Source organism: Lagenorhynchus albirostris, chromosome 14 (assembly GCF_949774975.1).
Source record: "Lagenorhynchus albirostris chromosome 14, mLagAlb1.1, whole genome shotgun sequence".
NCBI classification, from domain to species: domain Eukaryota; kingdom Metazoa; phylum Chordata; class Mammalia; order Artiodactyla; family Delphinidae; genus Lagenorhynchus; species Lagenorhynchus albirostris.
Window position 1 is genome coordinate 83,292,614 of NC_083108.1, and position 19,673 is coordinate 83,312,286.

A 19,673-nucleotide genomic window follows, 5' to 3' on the forward strand; every position below is an offset into this window, starting at 1 on the left:
AGATAATGGGATCTGAAGCTGTTGGTCATGGTCAGGGTGGACACAGGCTGAACTTAGACCACTTCTCCAGGCCCAGCACTGAGAGATTCTTGGACTGTATAGGACATGGCTCGATGATAAAAGAAAACAACAAAGAAGCAAGGTCTTCCTTTCTGCAACAGGCATCCGACTTACAGACATCACTACCCTGAAAAATTAGGCCAGTGAAAATGTAAACTGACAAGGTGCCGATATGGAGAAGTATCCAAGAATTTATTAAGTGACAAATAGGAGTGTGGAACCGAGGGCGTTGTATGCCTTCTGTGTGAGTTTTTAAAAGGAAATGTATGTGTGTGAATAATATGAGCCATTTTGATTTTCTTTGTGACTTTTAATTATCTTTAAAAACCTAATAAAAATTTAAAAGGAAATTAAAAGCAGACTTTAGAAAGATTTAGATCATTCTGATCCTTCAAAGCAATGATTTCAGCTCTGAGTTTCCTGGTAGCCAAGGCAAAAATGGAAGTATGATGGGTACAGGTGACTGAAGATAGTAAATTCCGAATAGGAGACCAGGCCTGCCCATGAGCCATCAAGATTTTGAGCTTGATGAGATGGAGCAGGCAGAGCTTCCATTGGCCCTCGTTAGCTAAACAGGTCCAGTGGTCACAGGTCCTTTAATAAGAGAAGCGTGTATGTGCAATGTGTTGTTTATTTATATTTACATTTATGTACATGGAAGGCTGGGCCATCTTTTTTTTTTTTTGAATGTACAGGTATACATGCTCACTCTAAAAAGATTTCAGGCAGTAGACCTCCAGGAATTAAAAGCAGGAGAAAGGCTGGGTTTGCCCATTGATCCTGGTGTATTTGTTCACGGGTTCCATCACCGAAATGGGAGAACACGAGGAAAATCAGAGTGAAGCAAAATCACCTGCCATGAAAACTAGAGAGTTTGAACTGCAGGCCCAGGGGCATGGAAACCTAGAAGGAAACCCTCAATTTCTCTGACGTGGCAACCGGGCACCAGAGCCTCCAGCCACTTGTGGATTCATCCCCTCAGCTTTGGTTTTGCAAGAGGTTGAAGCATGTCATTTCATTTTCACAAATGAAAACTTCTTCTGGGAGATTTGCATCTTCCTTTTTCTTTGCATTTCCAGGGCTTCAGTAAGGATCAGACTCATGGGAGATCTGACTCCATATGAGCCAGACTGTGTGTGGATCTTGGCACCCAAGTTCCAAAATGAACAAGGATTCCCGGGAGGTGGGTGGGACAGGCCCTGCTGCTCTGTCTGCAGCTTGCTGTCTCCTGGGACCACCGTGTATAAGCCTGGTTTTCTGTGTAGCCATACAGATGTGCTTCTGCAAAACTTTGGCATGTCATTTGCAAGCCTAGGAATGACTTTTCCACCCGTTTGTGTAGGGGAACCCTTTAAATATCCAATTAGAAAGGAGAGGTTTCAGCCACAGCAATCAGACAAGAAAAAGAAAGAAAATGCGTCCATATCGGAAGGGAAGAAGTAAAACTGTCACTGTTTGCAGATGACATGATGCTATATGTAGAAAACCCTAAAGTCTCCACCAAAAAGCTATTAGAACTAATAAATGAATTTAGTAAAGTTGTAGGACACAAGGTTAAGATACAGAAATGTGTTGTTTTCCTGTACACTAATAATGAACTATCGGAAAGAGAAAGCAAGAAAACAATTCCTTTAGAGCTGCACCGAAAAGAATAAAATACCTAGTGGGGAAAAAAAAGAAAAGGTTTTATTTTTTAGCTCGGGGAGGAGGGAAGAAGGCCCTCGAGGCCTCCCGTCCTCTTTGCTCAGAATAAATGAGCTCATGAGGCCTTTCCGTCTCTTCCATGGCCTCCCACGCACTGCACGCTCCCTGCAGGCGGGGGACCTGGGCTTCATCTCCGGAGAAGCCTTGGTCGTGGCTTGTAGCCACGTGTTGGGATGAGGGCCTCAACGGAGTATGTTGTCATTGGAGGGGTAGCAGCTCAGAGTCACGGGCTGACTGGGTTGTTAGCACTCACAGTTGGAACGTGTGTCAAGAACGCGGAAGGAAGAGATGGCGTCCGTGAGGACCCTGCGCTGGCTTGGTCTGCCATTTTCCCCTGGCTGGATCGCAGGGGCTCTGGGGCTTATTCCAGGAGGCCAGGCAAATGAGTTCCGAGTTGCGCAGAGCCGGCAGAGCTGTGCTCTTGACCGCTCCCTCCCCCGGGGTGCCTTCTCTATTTGTGGGACCTGCCAAGGGAGGAGGCCTCCAGGCAGTTCCCCTGTGAGGTGTGGCTCCTCTCTGCTGCTCCGTGTCGGGTGGAGGATGTGTCCAAAGCTGGGGCCTGATCCCTTGGATCTGTTGCTTTGGGGCATCCAGGACGGGGGCCTCCCCATGAACGACACCAGCCCAAGGGCCCAGCTGCACGCTGCGGGCCACGTCGGGGTGGCTCAGGGCGCGCGGAGTCAGTGTCACCTGATTCTTGCCTCTGTCTCCGCCCTCCACGTGCCCCGGGTTTTAGCTGCTCGTTAAGCCTCTGTCCCCGTGGCTGGTGCCCTAGTTCAGGCTTAGGTTACTGGGACTGTTGCAGTAGCCTCCCGCCTGGTCATGCTCCTTCTGTGTATTCTGTTACAAGGTGGGCCCCAACCCCTCCGGACCTGCTCCCTCAGCCGCCCCAGACCACCCTCTCTTCCCAAGCGGGGCTTGTACTTTCCCATCCTCCATTCAGAGGCCCCCCTCAAAGCTCCATTGATCTCCCCAGTCCCCCCCTTCACATCCTCACTGCTGGGGTTGCTCTCAGGCCCCGTGAATTCCCGCAACCCTCGTTGGTACCTGCGGGAGGGGTGTTTCTTGCGCGCTACCGCATCTCAGACCTGGGTGTAGGGCGGACCCCACTAGAAGGTGTGCCCTTGGGGGTGGGAGCTGTCTGGTTCACTTCCGCCCCCAGCCCCACATCACACCTGCTTCTGGGCCTCGGGTGTGTCTGTTGACGAGAGTTACGTTGGTGTCATGCCTTCCGAGGGCGTCTGTCCAGGCAGCCGGTCAGGATCCTGTCCCCTTGGGGTGACCGAGTCCCTCTGCCCGCCCCCGGCAGGTGTCTGGGTGCACGGCGACTACTGCAGAATCAACCCCAAGACCAGGGGCGTCATCATGCTGGGCCGAAGGTGAGGGCCGCGGACTTGGCTTCTCTTCCCTGGGGCCCCGCTTCCCGAGGCATCCGGGCAGGGAGAGGGGGGCGCTTCCCGTGTCCTGGACCCTTCCATCTGCTCGGCCTGCGGGGTGGGTTGGCTGCCCCATTTGGGGCCTTTCCTGGGTTCTTCCTGTGTCAGCTTCCCAGGGGTGGGTCTGGGCCTGACCCACATTTCTGTGCCCTGCAGTGGTGGGTCGGGGGGCTTTGGGGTGGGAGGCCTGCGGCCGACGTGCGCCCCACGTCTTGTCTGCCGTCGCTACGGCCCTTCCTGGAGTGAAGGGGGGAGGGGTGCCCGCACCCGGGAGGGGGCACCTGTGCGGGGGGAGGGGCAGGGAGGTGGCCGATGTCCCCACACAGAGGGGACCCCCTTGATAGCTAGCTTTGAGTTTAGAGGGAGAAAGGGGGTGGTTGGGACTAGGAGCTGGGGAGGCGCCGGTGCTGACGGCACGTGGTCGTGGAAACGGGGTGACTGTCCCTGGGGCCCCCGCGACGGGCCTCACTCTGGAGCCGCCACGTGTCCACAACCTCGTCTCTCTCTCCAGCGACAGCACACTCAACCCCAACGGAGTGCGATTCGGCAGCTCGGAAATCTATAACATCGGTGAGCGTTCTCCTCTGTCCCGGCATTATTCTCAAGTCATCCAGGAGCGGCGCAAGGAGTGTCTCAGCGGGGACCTGCTTTCCAAAGATGCCACCTTTTGGCATAACTCTTGCCCCTTGGCCTCCGGGCGTGAGAATAGACATGTATGAGGGTGTCCTTCTTTCTAGAACATCCTTGTCCACACTGCTTGTAGCTCAAAAAACCTCAGGACAGGATCCTTAAGGTCCCGTGGCCCATCCCCATTCCGTTACATCTCATCCTCATGGAGCTCATGGTGAGCTCCATCAGGTTGGTCAACTGTGTCTACTCTTTATGGGTGGAGAAAGACACACAGAGAGGTTGTGTGATTGCTGGCAGTCACACAGCACCACCATCCAGGACGCCGAATAAAGACAGTGGGCCTTATGGGTGCACAGTAGAGTCACCTGTGAGCCTTAAAATGTCCCACCGGGGCCACGAAATCAGCCTCCCGGGGAGGCGGCCTCATGCGGATGACAGAGTCCCAAAGTCATGTCAGGGTTGTGTAATCAGGGTGGAATCTCGATCCATGTGATTCCAGCCTTTCTTCCTCCCAGCACTGGAGTACCCTCGCGGCACTTGATTCCTTTTCTTATTTTTAAATTTGTAATTGAGTAAGTAAGGCGGGTGCCCGGCTCCTTGTAAGACGTCAGCCCTTCCAGCGCGAGCTACGGCTCTCTGACTCTGCTGGTGATAGGTGTCCTTCTGCCTATTCCCCGGGGCTCCTGCCAGCGGGGGCAGGGGAGCCACGGCAGTCCCCATCAAGGTGGGATGGTGTGAGAGCGAGGCCCTGGCCCTGTCTCTGCAGTGGAGGCCTTCAAGGAGGTCCTGGACAGCCTGTGTGTCCCCCAGTACAACAAGGACGGGCAGGAGAGGGTGATCCTCTTCCTGAAGATGGCTTCCGGCCACACCTTCCGGCCCGACCTGGTGAAGAGGATCTGCAGCGCCATCCGCCTGGGCCTGTCTGCCCGGCACGTGCCCAGCCTCGTCCTGGAGACCCAGGGCATCCCGGTACGGCCCCCCCATGAGCCCGCATGCTTCCGGAGCTCTCATCTAGACGCTTGCTCAGGCTTTATATATAGTTGGTCCCCGTTGCCTGGCAACCCCATCCTGTTTTCGGCCATCTCCCTTTCTCTTTTTTTTTACTCTTCCTAAATTGCATGTAAAGCAACTTCTGCTAAATACCAGTCTTCAGAGGGTGAGCAGGCCCCACCCGGCACGTCCAGCTGGCTTTTCCTCTGTGTGGTTTTAGCATGTGCTCACATTATTAATGCAAAAATTAGTTTTAACTTTTTAAAGAGTCGCTGGGGTGCCGTTCCTCTTGCCTTTTAATCTTAAGTTCTGCCTGCAGAAAGAAAATGTGAATCTATTTAGAGGCGCAGCTCCAGAAAGCTGCCCCCCCCCCGCCCAATACTTTGTTTAGGTTCTCAGTGCGGGAGGAGATGCGCTCAGGTCGGATCGCGGCTTTAACCTGCGGCCGCTTACAAAACAAAGGCCTCTGTCAGCCGAGAAGGCCTCTGCGTGTACACGCGTGTGCGCACACAGCAGTGTAAGGGCACAGCCGAGCCAAGCCCGCAGAGTAGCTGTTCACAGAGGCGGGGACGGGAACGGGTTAACCGGGCCACCAGGGGAAGGAGAGTCTGGATGTCGCTCCCCGAGCAGGGGCGGGCATGTGAGGTGCAGTTAGAACCAGGGCTTTTTATACCGTCCACATATTTCCTTTCCACTTTGGTTACGCGTAGGAAGGGCCCCTGCGGCCTGGGAGTTCTCTTGTCTCACTCGGCGGGCGGGTGACTCCGGGTGACGCTGTGCAGACAGTGGCTCAGGGAGAGAAGGGGCTTCCTGAGTCAGTGACACTCACTGTCTTTTCCCTGGTGAGGGTCTGAGGCTTCCCTTCAGTGGGTCAGTTCTGTCTGGATCTGGAACAGTTTGGGGAACTAGGATGTGAGAGTCCCCTTGGCTTTATCTTGTTGAGAATGAATCTGTGTCCTTTGCTGCCGAAATGGTGATTCCCAAACTGTATCTGCTCACAAGAAGAGTGGAGCGATTTGCTGGAAGGTTAGGAACACCCCGGCCTGTCTTTCTTTCTGTCCTCAGCCTGGCTCTTGTCCCCTGACTTCCGGGCACTCAGTTCAGCTCTCTCCTCCTCCGTCCGCTTGACCTGTGAAGTCGTTTCGAGGGTTCCCGGGGCTTTTTCAAGCGCCCTCGTGTTCTCAGATCCCTGTGGTCCAAACTAATGGAGCACTTCGGAGAGGATTCGCCCTGTGCCACCAGGCTGGGGGGTGGGGGGTCTGGCCCAGCCACAGGGGCTCGGGGCTGGACACGGCCAAGGTCACGGCCGGGCGTCTGGTCACACCAAGGGGAACACAAACGGGCATCTGAGGCCCTGCCAGGCTGGAGGGCCCGGCGGCCATGACTGCCCTGATCTCAGCAGGTCTTTGTCACTGGTCACAGCTGATGTGCTGGCCCATCCTGACGGGAGGCTGTGCCTTATCTCCTGGGTAGGGGGGTAGGGAGGGGGCCAAGCAGGAGTCCAAGGACCTTCTGCCCCACCCCAGCCCTTCTCACCAAGAAGCAGGAGAAGGATTTCTTTTTTTCTTTTTTTTTTTTTGCGGTACGCGGGCCTCTCACTGTTGCGGCCTCTCCCGTTGCGGAGCACAGGCTCCGGGCGCGCAGGCCTAGCAGCCATGGCTCATGGGCCCAGCCGCTCCGCGGCATGTGGGATCTTCCCGGACTGGGGCACGAACCTGTGTCCCCTGCATCGGCAGGCGGACTCTCAACCACTGCGCCACCAGGGAAGCCCAGGGGAAGGATTTCTTCTAAAACGATGTCTTGTTTGTTTTGTCAGCTGATGCAGGCTGTTCTTGGGGCTTTAAAGCACAGAAAGCACGTGAGACGTTTGCATTTCAGGGCAAGAGGGGCTGACAACACCCCAGTGACAGGTGGTCCTTCAGAAGCCGGTGCTCAGATCCTTAATTAGTTCACACGTAGACCGAGGTTTTCAATGAATGAATTTTAATTACATCTCAGGATAAAAAAAAAAAAAATGCCAGTGTGAGGAGAGATCAGGGCACTGGCGGTTCATTAAAGGGCTCTCTGTTTGTTCCAGAATTTTCCTGGTCCCTAAACACGCCAGCACAGCCGCCAAATGACCATTGGGGTTAAAGATGAAACGCGTGCTATGAATTTTAGAGGGGCCTCTGAGCATTTGGACAGAGTCCGACTATGGGAAAAGCAGTGCCCCATCTCATTCAGATGACGGTTCTGGGGGAAGATTTGCCAGAAGTTTGGCGAGGCTCTTGGACGTAGCTCACTTTCCGGTGGTCAGGGACAGTCACAGGAAGCCAGCCCACTCCTGAAATAAGCTAGTCTTTCTAATATAATAAACAGTGTAAGAAGGTAAATGTAAGTAAGAAAGAGGCAGCGTAACAGCGAGGCACGTCCGAGAGCTGTGTGTGCCTTCACTCATCAGCTTGCCCACAGCCTCGGGGTGATGCTCTGGTCCCCAGGTGATGTTCCAGGGGACAAACCCAGGTTAAGGAACTCGCTCACGGTCACCCACCGAGAATCGCTCGCTCTGGTCGCCCCAGGTCACGATGGTCGTTTCGGCTTGGACGTGCCCAGATGTCAGAGCTGAGGGACTTCTTTCCCCTTCGGGTCTAAACGCTCTTCCTGTCTGCTTCCTCCCCTCCCCTGGCAGTACACCCTCAACGGCAAGAAAGTGGAAATGGCCGTGAAGCAGATCATCGCTGGGAAAACCGTGGAGCACCACAAAGCCTTCTCGAACCCCGAGACCCTGGATTTGTACCGGGACGTCCCCGAGCTGCAGGACTTTTGAACCAGGCCAGCTGGCATGTCCCTGAGCCACACACGTCTGTACTGTCACTTCTGTGCGTTCAAGAAGTTACTTAGAGGGGCTTCCCTGGTGGCGCAGTGGTTAGCAATCCGCCTGCCAATGCACGGGACACGGGTTCCAGCCCTGGTCCGGGAGGATCCCACATGCCGCGGAGCAGCGAAGCCCGTGCGCCACAACTACTGAAGCCTGTGCTCTAGAGCCTGTGCTCTGCGACGAGAGAAGCCACCGCAATGAGAAGCCCGCTCGCCGCAACTAGAGAAAGCCTGGGGGCAGCAAGGAAGACCCAACGCAGCCAAAAATAAATAAATGAATAAAAAAAACAAAAAAAAAAAGAAATGACTTAGAAACCTACGGCTCTTAGAAAAGGAGTTTGCACCAAGTCTGTAGGCCTGGGGAAGAACGATTCTCTGCTCTGCGGTTTCGTCTGGTGGATCCCTGAGTCTTCCACCCGCCACAGGGGGATCCTGACCTTCAGGGGCCGAAAGGGAGGGTTTGGGTTGTGTGTGTGGCAGTCTGGAGAGTGTATGTTTTTGCATACTCGCAGGGAGGAGCTGGGGTCTCCTGTGCGTGCACTGGCATGGCCGACTCCTGGTCTCCATCCAGGGCCCGCAGGCATCTTGGTGACGGCTCACCCCAGGGCAGTGACCAGCCTGCAGCCTTGTACTGTGGTTCCATTTCCCTCTCTTAAGGCCCAGATCTCTTTCTTCCCTTTGTTTTCGTCTCCCGGCTCTGGCTGCCACCCTTCAGGGCCCATCTGTCTGCTGTGGCACGTTACCTGTCACGGCGCCCGTCCCAGGGTGACTTTACAGCATCTCACGGCAGATTCTCAGGACCCCGGGCCGACCGCTCCTGCTCTCTGTGTGTCACGGACAGAATCTGGGCAGCTCCTGGGGGAACCGTGTGTCACACCCAGCCACCGGTGCTCCCCAGCAGATAGAGTTCCAGTTCCCTTTGGAGAATGAGTGGGTTTCACGTTTTAATAGGATCTCTTAATTTCACGGGCTTTGAGTGGTTTGAAATTTTTTTAATGTTAATTAAGTGTGTGGTGTGTGGGTGTTTGAAGGCGTGGGTGATGTCCACGCCGTGGGGAGTGTCACTCAGGGATGCGGACGAGCCCCCAGGCCACGGGTCCTGCTGAAGCAGAGCCGCTGGGCCTCAGGGGACGTGGCCTCACTGCACAGGGGGCCGGGACCTGCACATCAAAAGCTTGCCGCCAGCAGCTGTATGTACTTTTGAATGTACTGTTCAGTTCAGGCTCTTAACACACTCCTGTCATCATAATGTTCATTTCTGTATTTTTTGAAACCGAGTACAGTGGAAAGCTTTCTTGAACCCTTTTTCTCATGGATTATAGAAAAGGGGCAGCACTGAGTTTACTGGAGTTAATTTATGACCACATTTTAAATGCAGAGTAAAGTCCGGAAAAGTGATTCTATCCCGGGATAGTAAAGAGGTTTCCCCTCAGGTGGCAGCTCTGATAAACTGGTGATAGGCAGAGTGTCCCATTCAGAAGGACTCTGAAGCCAAATCTCAGCTGAAAAGAAATGCATCAGGATTGGCCAGCAGTGTCCGTCATGGCTAAATGATGGATTGCTTCTTGTCAAGTGTGAACGTCAAGTATAAACTGGGTATTGTAAGAGATTGGATAGGGCTCTGCCAACTTAAAGGCAGACACACAATGTTTAATAAACTATTTCAAACTTCCTAAAAAAAACGGGGCAGGTGCTATGAGGCATTTAATACAGTAAGCATATACGTATATGTGCACACCCCCGTGCGAGCGGTGTGCTGCGTGTTTTCTCTGAAGCCAGGGCTGGATCTGAGGGCCTAAAGCTGGTGCAGATGGGGCAGCCAGGAGCCGCAACCCGCTGGGAGATGTTTGGCCCAGGTGGCAGGGGCATGTCCTGGGTCCCTGCGAGTTAGCGGCCGTGCCTGGTGACCGAATGGCCCCAGAACCCTTCTCAGTGTGAAGCCACCCCCCAGAGGACGAGGACTTTCCTCACCCTGGGCTCCCCCAGGGCTCAGGGCCGCCGGGGTTCTGGACAGCACTTTCTCATCATTGCAGGAGCCGGGGGCCACTTGGGTTGTGCCTGGCTCTGTGTCGTAGCATCCGGGCTGCCCCCGGCAGGGCTCATTTTTCTCACGTCATGGCAGGTTAGAGGCCGCTGTAGGGTGGGTGTAGGGGCGATAGGTGCCCGGCTCCTGTGCCCTGGGCTCCGCCGTGCTCGCGTGGGGCTGCTCACCCCGCCCGCGTCCCAGGCAGGAAGGAGGACGTGACCAGGGCCGGGCGAGAGGCAAAGAGCCTGTCCCTCCTCAGCATGCCCCGTTTGTATCAGCAAAACAATGGCTTTTCTGGAAAGCCCACCCAGTGCACATCTGCTTATGCCTCAGAGGCCAGAACTGGCCACAGGCCACCTCTCCCTGCGGGGGAGGCTGGACAGCTAAGTGTTTTTAAACCGGGCCTGTTACCTTTGTGTACAGGCATACCTCATTTTATTGCACTTCGCTTTATTGTGCTTCGCAGATATTGTGTTTTGGTTTTTTTTTTACCAGTTGAAGGTTTGTGACAACCCTGTGCAAATCTGTTGGTGTTGTCTGCTCACTTCGTGTCCTCGTGTCACATTTTGGCAATTCTCGCAATATTTCGAACCCTCCACCTGCAAGAAGGCTCAGACAGAAGTTTTTAGCCATAAAGTATTTTTTAGTTAAGGAACGTACATTTTTGTTTTAGATACAATGCCATCGCATAGTTAATAGACTACAGTATAGTATAAACAACCTTTATGCGCGCTGGGAAACCAAAAACTTCGTGTGACTCGCTCTATTGCGGTGGTCGGGACAGAACCGGCCATGTCTCCCAAGTATGCCTGTATTAGTTTCCTGCTGCTGCTGTAACAAATTACCACAAACTTCAACCAGCATGAATTTATTATAGTTCTGGGGGGTCGGAAGTGTGACGCAGGTTTCGCTGGGCTAAAATCAGAGCGCCGGCAGGTGGTGTTCCTTCTGTGGGCTCTAGGGGGCGCCCGTTCCTTGCCGTCCAGCTTCTGGAGGCACCTCCCTCCTCGGCTGGTGGCTCATCCCTCATCCTCAAAGGCTGCAGCAGTCTAACACCCCCGCCTCCCTCTTCCACGTACAAGGACCTCTGTGATTACCCTCACTCAGAGACCTCACTCAAATAGTCCAGGATAATCCCCTATTTTAACACCTACTGATTAGCAAGCTTAATTCTGTCTGCAGCCTTAAATGCCCCTGGCCACATAACCTAACGTTTTCACAGGTTCCAGGGATTGGGATGTGGGCATCCTTCTGGGGGTGGGAGTGGGATTATTCTTCCTACCTGGCTTTGCAAACTCCGCCAGGTGCTGTAGGGCAGAAAGAGGGAAGAGTGGTGGTCAGGAAGGCGTGAGCCCCGAGCCGGGGGAGTGAACAGTCGGGACCCCTGGTTGCTGACTGCCCCCGGGCGGGGCTCATCCTCCCCGTGTGACCGGCCTGCCAGCCTCCTTCCCAGGGCTAAGGTCAGACCCGGGACCCCCGGCCCTCTTCTCCGGCCGGGTGCTTGGAAGCCACTTCATATTGGCTGTGCCTGAGGAGTCGTTAGGGCTTACTCGCCCTGCCCTTTAGTTCTGGCAAGACGTCCCGGGCCGGCTGAGCTCACGCGTCCTTATTAATAAGCCGCGGTGGACAACTTCATTAACGAGAGACAGATGGGCTGAACAACAGCCCACTCCATCGCCCGCGGAGCCAGCTCTCCCGTGGAGTGCCTTGGCCCCAGCATCGCTCTTCAAAACCCCGGCACCTGCCGGCCAGCTGCACTGAGCCTTCCTCCCTGCTCCTGTCCTTCCCGTTCCCACACCACCCGTGTCCCAGCAGCAGCTCCAGGGAGCCTTAGGACCTGCAGCGCGGCCTGGCCGGGGCTGTGAAGTTCTGTGCCCCTGGTCGCCTCCCACGGGTGACAGAGGAGAGTAGGGAAGGAGAAAACGGGCAAGCTGACTTCTGGAAAATTCTTCCATCCACCCGGCGCCCGATCCAGACCCTCCCTGCCGCCCCCGCCCTCCCCCAGCGCCACCCTGTCACCCCGAGCACCATCGTGCACAAAACACAAGAACGGTTCGGGTTCATCAAGCAAATAGGTGTTGAACACACAGCCAAGGTGATGGGGAGCCTGTCGGATGCCGCCGGGAAGCCCAAGCTGGCGTTGATGAGCCGAGTTGCCGTTTACATCAACACAAACTCATTCTAAAAGCCTGTTGCCATCATGTCCCCAGGCCTTGAAGGCTGTCATAAATGGAAAAGAAAAGGCCCGCTTAGATGATGTTTAAAATGCACTGTGAGCTACGTGCTGGCTCCTTGTCACGGCTGATCATCTTGGAGCGTGCCCTTGGCCGTCCCAGCAGTAAGTGGACGGTTTTATAATTTCATTAGATGACTTCCAGGGGAGAAACCGCTGTTAAGTCAATTCATTACGCTCTGGAACAATTTCCAAACTTTTTCATCTTGGGACGCCCTCCCTGTGCTTCCTCCTACTCTTTCTTTCCCTGGCTCGAACTGTAACTCATGAGTCAGGCTAGGTTTTGGGGAGAGGAAAAGGGACAGCCTGGACCCAGTTTTCATTTTATGGGCTTCGAGCTTGCCGCTCTCATCAGTCCTGCTCACCATTTACCTGCTGAGCGTGGTCTCACTCCTTTTGGTGTCCGCTTGCATTTTTCAATCGTGACTCAGGATTTTCCTGGCTACGTGTAACAGAAACCCCGATCCAAACTGGCTCAGGCGAAAAAAGGGTATTATTGGCCCACAGTTCTGAAAACTCAAGTGCTGCGACTAGCTTCAAGTGTGGCAGGATCCAGGGGCTCCGTGATGTCATCAGTGTTCTCTGCCCCCATATCAGCTCTGCCCTCCTCTGTGTTGATCACATTCTCAGTTGGCTTCTCCTCTCAGGAGAGCAAGGTGAATACTTACAGCTCCAGGCTATGTCCTCACAGGGCTGAGAGGGGAGAAGCATTTTTTTCCCCTAGCAGTTCCAACGTGAGTGGCCATGTTGAAGCTCATTGGACTGTTTGGATCACGTGCCCAAACCTGAGCCAATCACTGTGGCCAGGAGGAGAGACTATGCTGATTGGCTAAGCCTGGGTCACATGACTCCCCGGCAGGCGTGGAGCCGGCTCCTTCCAGTAAGCGGGACTGAGGGTGAGGGAGGTGGGTCCTGGAGGAGCGTGTGGCTTTGCTTTAAGAAGCAGAGGCAGGGACTTCCCTGGTGGTCCAGTGGTTAAGACTCCGAGGAAGACTCAGCACTTCCACTGCGCAGGGAGCGGGTTGGATCCCTGGTCGGGGAACGAAGCTCTCCCAAGCCGGGTGGGCACGGCCAAAAAAAAAAAAAAAAGCAGCAGAGGCGGCAACCAGCCCCTCTGTTTCTTTTCATCTTTTCTTAGGTGTCAGCCCTTCTCTTCTTTCCTCCCGGGTTCCTTCTTTCTCTAGGAGAGACTCCCTCTCACCTGTGTCTCTCTCCCTGCTCCTGGGCCCCTCCCCAGCTCGACAGAATCTCAGGTTGCTTGGAAAGCGAGCTGGGTCCTGGTGACTTAGAATGGATTTCCAGATTAAGAAAATAGGGGTGGGCTGGGGAGAAATGTGCTCTGTTTTTTGCATAAACTAAACTCTGCAAAGTAAAGCTCTGAAATCTTATGTTTGCCTTTAAAAGTCTGTGAGACTCTGGGTTAACATTTAGCTGCCCCCCCTCTGAGGCCTCTGCAGCCCAGGTGCTGGGCCAGGGGCTGCGGTGTGGGCAGGTGGGCTCAGCCCGCCTGGGGGGCTGACGCAGTGCCACTCTTCCTCCTGCCCACACCTGGGGCCCCTGCTCCCCTCCCCTCCCCTCCCCTCCCCTCCCCTCCCCTCCCCTCCCCTCCCCTCCCCTCTCCTTCCTCCTCTCTCCTCCTCCCCTCCCCCTTCCCCTCCCCCTCTTCCCCCTTCTCTCCCCACCCCTCCTATCTCTTGACTTTAGACCAATCACTTTCCCTCTCTGTGCCTCAGTTTCCTCACTCAAGAGGTGGGATGATAAGAAACAACCACCTGCTATGGCTGGGAGAGGCTGCAGTGAGGCCAGAGATAGAAATCACTATAAACAAAGGCACCAGAATCACTCAGGTCAAACCCTGCACCTGCCTGAAGTTCTTCACTCCTCAGACCACCACGCCTGAAACAGACTCACCTCCCCTCTCCCTGGGAAGCCTGTCCTGCTGTACCAGTCTGGGCTGACATGTCCCATCTGTAGTGGACACACCCTACAATGGCCCCATAATTCCCACCCTTAGCACCCACACTTGTGTGTTACCCACCCCTCTTGATGTGAGTGGGACCTGTGACCTGAGTCTAACCAATAGGATATGGCAAAGGTGAAGAGATTTTGCAGATGCAGTTAAGGTCCATAATCAGTTGACTTTGCATTAATCAAAAAGAAGTCTATCCAGGTGGGCCTGAAATCATGACATGAGTCCTTTAAAAGAAGTTCCAGGCCTTCCCTGAAGTCAGAGACTCCAAGTAGCAGAAATTTCTGGCTTTAAAAAAGGAAGCTACCATGTACTCTACAGCCACAGGAAGTGAATTCTGCCAGCATCTGAGAGAGCTGGGCAGGAGAGCCTTCTCGAATCAGGCCTCCAGACAGAACACAGCTGGACCTCCTCCTTTTTTTCCTGGCTGCGCCACGTAGCATGCGAGATCTTAGTTTCCCGACCAGGAATTGAACCTGTGCCCCTGCAGTGGAAGCTCAGAGTCGCAACCACTGGACCACCAGGGACTTCCCCTGGACCTCCTGGACCTTGATGGAGCCTTGTGAGACCATGAGCTGTGAACCAGCTAAGCAGTGCCTGGACTTCTGGCCAATGAAAATGGTAAGATTGTGTGTGTGTGTGTGTGTGTTTTAATAAATTTATTCATTTTATTTATTTATTTTTGGCTGCGTTGGGTCTTCGTTGCTGTGCGTGGGCTTTCTGTAGTTGCGGTGAGCAGGGGCTGCTCTTCATTGTGGTGCGCGGGCTTCTCATGGCGGTGGCTTCTCTTGTTGCGGAGCACGGGCTCTAGGCGCATGGGCTTCAGTAGTTGCGGCTCGCGGGCTCAGTAGTTGTAGCTCACGGGCTCTAGAGCGCAGGCTCAGTAGTTGTGGCGCACGGGCTTAGTTGCTCCGTGGCATGTGGGATCTTCCCGGACAAGGGGTCGAACCCGTGTCCCCTGAATTGGCAGGAGGATTCTTAACCATTGTGCCTCCAGGGAAGCCCTGTGTGTCTTGTTTTAAACCTTTTAAGTTTGTGATAATCTATTATGAAGCAATAGAAAACAAATACACCCTCTCAATGGCCCGGGCCTCAGCAGGTGTGATCACACCCCACTTACCACCTCTCTGTGTGTGAGACCTGTCTCCTCAGCCTCCCTCAGGCCCTCGAAGATGGGACTCTTCCTCCTCCTCTGTATGTCCACCCCTCAGTCCCAACCACAGAGTAAGCCTTCAATAAAATGCTCGTTTGAACTGGGACTGGCACTGTGACAAAAAGCCATCTCTTAACACAGGCTTCAGGTACAGCGGGATCCAGGAGCTGGGATAATGTGATCAGCTTTCAGCGTCATGCTCTCATGGCATCTTGTAAGGGCAGTAGGGTGTAGTGGTTAAGAGCGTGGGCTCTGGAATTCGGTTGCCAGATAGAATACAGGAAACTCGGTTAAATTTGAATTTTAGATACACAGTGAATAGCTTTTTAGTGTAAGTATGTCCCCAATATTACATAGGACATATTTATACCAAAAAAATATTCATTGTTTATCTGAAATTCAAACTTAACTGAGCATTCTGTTTCACTAAGTCTGTCGCCTTTACCCTGGAACCAGCTGCCTAGATCTGAATTATGGCTCTTCCACTGTCTGTGTGACCATAGAGAATTTACTTACCCTCTCTGAGCCTCATTTCCCCATCTATAAAAGTGAGGATTTAAAAGACTATGCACTCACAGAGTTGTGGTGAGAGTGAAGTAAGCACATTGCCTATAGATAGTGCCAGGCATATAGTAGGCACTCAATAAACATCATCTACTGCTGTAAAATCTTGTCCCTACTTTCTTCTGCATAGGTGTTAATCTTTGACTTATTGCCTAAGTTCCAACAAAAGGCCCGGTCTGGCCGAGGTCATGTGCACAGTCACTGTGACCAGGGGAATGGAAGGTTCTGATTGGCCACACCTGCTGGAGTGTGGTCCCCATGTAGGAAGGAAGGCCTGGGTCGCCGTGAGCAGGGGTCCTCAACCTGCCGCGATGATTAAGGACCACTGGTGGGAACAGGAAACAGCAAAGGTGTTTGCCGGAGGGTGCAGCTGGTGCTCGTTTCCCACCCAGGCTGCGCTGGAAGGAGCTGATGAACGTCACACCGCATCAGGCAGACGGTGGGCCTAACGTGCTGATAATGACGGCCTGGGTCCCCTCTGTGCGCCGACATCTGAACCAGGTGGCAGGTGCCAAAGGCAGCGAGCTTGTTTCTCGTCAGTCTGGGCTGTCCCGGTGGCCAAGGGCTGTAGCGCCTGCGGGGTTGTCTGTTTAGCTGTCCTTCTATAACGGATGTGGGGCTCGGGACCACAGCTTCAGTGCCTGGAGCCATTTGTCTGGGCCTTAGGCTGGCTGGTGCTAATGATAGCCAACATCGCCCATGTGCTGGGCACTGTTGCAAGGGCGTGATCCTGACTGTGAGCCTGGGAGGTCAGTGTCATCATTATCCCCATTTTGCAGATGGGGAATAAGGCACCAAGTTCAAGGAACTCGCCCGAGGTCACTCAGGGCTGGATGCCAGGCGCTGGTCCTGACCTTCCTCTTGAACCTTTTGGAAAGGGCTTGCAGAGTGGAGAGAATCCCCTTCTTGATAATCAAAACCTCATTGTGTGGTCCTTTTTTTGGGTAGTTCTTTTTTGGGGGGTGGGGTGGGTAGTTCTTGCGTGTCTAGATTGATTAAAAAAAAAATCACACCTCAGTGAGGAGGATCAGTTGCCACATACGGTTTCCAAGTCACTTTGACGCCGTCACAAACCCTCTCATATGTTTGAGCCTCTAATTAGATTTGGAGGAGAATCAATTCATGTGTCATGAAATGTTAAAAGACGACGTTCCATGAATGGTCCTTCCCGTTATTCCAGCTTGATTGAAGTTGTGGCTTGTTCACAGCATGCTATTTATACTCTTAATACAATGGAGCTTTTAAAAGGATTCTGATTCTTGGGTCTTCACATGTGATTTCTGGGGAAGCGGAAATTTTCAAATTTTCATAATGATTGTGTTTTTGTGGCTTTTTTCCTTTTCTTTTCTTTTCTTTCTTTCTTTTTAAATAACCTCACTCGGCAGTGTCTCTCTCCCCCAGATGGGGACCTCAGGCTCTTGCCAAAGTATGTATCACATAATTGCTTTCATGTTCAGACCCCGCAAGAGCATGTTGTAAATGGCTGCGACACAGATGTGACAATTCCATTAGGCCTGGGTTCTTGCATGGTTGACCTTGCAAATTGAATTTGGGGAGGTGAGCCCTTCTGCCTGGCTGCTAGATTTCACGTTCACAGTTTGGGGAGAGGCCTGGGGAGCTGCAGGCGGAGATTTCTGTGCAGGGCATGGACAGCCGGCCATCCACTCGGGTGAGTCCTGCATCCGTCCCGCAACCCCTTGCACCCCCGGGTCTTCCTCAGCTCTCCAGAGGAAGGCGGCAGCCCATGATCGACGGGCTTCTGCCCACTGTGGCATTATTAGCCACTCTGTCAAGGTGACAATGTCATTTTTAATATTCCATCTTCAGACCTGAGGTTTATTTTTAGGTTGGGAATCAGCCAGCCTTCCCAGAGAGTCAGCCGCAAAGACTTAAGGGCGTGGTTCTCGGACCCGGTTGCTGGGGAGCTTTTCACCAATACGCATGCCCACGAGGTTGGCCTCTGGGGTGCAGGAAATGTTCTATATCTTGATCCCTGTGGTAGTTACTTGAGCTTATCTATGTGTGTGCAAAAATTGAGCTTTGGTGAGGATGTGGAAAAATCAACCCTTTGCATTGCTGGTGGGATATAAAATGCTGCAGCTGCTTGGAAAACCGTTTGGCAGTGTTCCTCAAAAAGTTAAACACAGAGTTACCATGTGACCCAGCAATTCTGCTCCTACGTATGTACCCAAAAGAACTGAATGCCAAGACTCAAAACAGATATTTGTACACCCATGTTCATAGCAGCATTACTCCCAGTAGTCAAAAGGTAGAAACAACCCAAATGTCCATCAACAGATGAATGGATGAACAAAACGTGGTCTCTCCATACAGTGGAATATTATTTAGCTATAAAAGGGAATAAAATTCTGATACATGCTACAACATGGGTAAACGTTGGAAACATGATGCAGAGTGATCCCTTGGCCGAGGTGGGGTCTGACAGGGTTCTCCACTGTAGAGCTCCCTGCGAGGCCCCATATAACACAGATGACAGGACAAAAAGTGAAATCGTGCCATTGGCAGCAACATGGATGGACCTAGAGATGATCATACTAAGTGAAGTGAGTCAGACAGAGAAAGACAAATACCATTTGATATCACTTCTATGTGGAATCTAAAAATTGATACAAATGAACTAATTTACAAAACAGAAACAGACTCAGACTTAGAAAACAAACATCTGGTTACCAAAGGGGAAATGGCGGGGGAAGAGGGATAAATTTGGAGGTTGGGATGAACATGTACACACTAATATATATAAATTAGATAATCAACAAGGACCTACTGTAGACCCCAGGGAACTCTACTCAACACTATCATAACCTATATGGGGAAATAACCCAAAAAAGAATAGATATATGTCTGTGTATAACTGAATCACATTGCTGTACACCTAAAACAAACAGAACATAGTAGATCAACTATACTCCAGAATAAAATAAAAATTGAAAAAAGAAATAAAAAACCGCAGACAGCAATAGATGACATTGTCTTCCCTCATTGACCTTCCTGCCAATGGGAGGGAAGGAACTAATATTTCTTGTACACCTACTATGTGCCATGCCTTGGGTTACACACTCACATCCACTGTCTCATTCAAATTAGCCTATTGATGCCAGATAATGATTTGGGGGGGACTTTATTCGTTAGAAACCAGAGAAAGCATCCTTAGCTTTCTCTGATTTCTGAATCTGCCTCACCTCACTTGAGTACCGTTTTTGAAAAAGCATCTGAAATATTTTCCATATTAATTGTTTTAAGGACTTAATTACAAACTTCATTATAATTGTTCCTTAGTTATAATTTGTTCAATTACTTTAACAAGTTGCCAAATAGAACACAAAGCCTGCAATAGCATTAGATAATTGTAATGAGACACTCAGATGGGTTACAGAGCCTCATCTTTGCTTGCATGTTTTCTTCCTCAGAGGAAGACAGACAGAAGGTGGTGGCTGGCGCTCGCTCTGCCCACCGGCTCCCTCCAATCTGGGGGGGTGGGGGTGGGGAGCAGCCTTTGCTTTTGTACAAAGGTCAAGTTCGGGAAAACGGAAATGTGTAAGGGTGGCGCTGGAAACGTTTTAGATGATGACGGTTATATGTAACACTTATTACACAGCAGTCACTGTCCTAGGCACACTTACACGGAGTAACGCATTTAATCTTCCTGCCAGGTCCCTGGGGTGGGTGCTATCATTTCCCCCATTTTACAGATGAAGAAATCTAGGCACAAAGTCTGAGTGACTTGCCTGAGGTCACGCAGCCCGAAAGTTCTGGAGCTGGGCTCAAACCCAGGTGGGCTGGCCCCAGGGTCTGTACTCTGGGCCACCACTTTGAATTTATTATTGGATCTCAGAGAAAAATGTGATTACCTACTTTATCCCATAAAAGACTATCAATGAGGTAGTTTCATTTTAGTCACTTAATTGTTAATATCTGAATGTCTTTCAGAGGCAGAAATGTGAATGTAACTTCCTAACATTTGTTGTAGAGCTAGATCACAACACTGTGTCACATGGCCGTGCTTGACCCAGTCGCTAGGGCTGAGGGGA

At 52.4% G+C, this 19,673-nt stretch overlaps 1 protein-coding gene across 6 annotated transcripts in view; it reads left to right on the forward strand.

Annotated features, from left to right (window-relative positions):
* Positions 1 to 9,356, forward strand: part of AACS (acetoacetyl-CoA synthetase) — a 46,102-nt gene extending 36,746 nt beyond the window's left edge. For 3 of the 6 annotated variants that reach the window (XM_060121471.1, XM_060121475.1, XM_060121474.1), the window contains 4 exons: positions 3,074 to 3,143; positions 3,712 to 3,770; positions 4,597 to 4,799; positions 7,489 to 9,356. In XM_060121471.1, the coding sequence (XP_059977454.1) occupies positions 3,074 to 3,143; positions 3,712 to 3,770; positions 4,597 to 4,799; positions 7,489 to 7,626 (470 nt within the window). In that variant the 3' untranslated portion in view covers positions 7,627 to 9,356. Of the gene's footprint in view, positions 1 to 3,073; positions 3,144 to 3,711; positions 3,771 to 4,596; positions 4,800 to 5,675; positions 5,847 to 7,488 lie in introns of all 6 variants that reach the window. The other 3 variants (XM_060121476.1, XM_060121473.1, XR_009534811.1) reach the window with 2 other exon arrangements.
* The last annotated feature ends 10,317 nt before the right edge of the window (positions 9,357 to 19,673 follow it).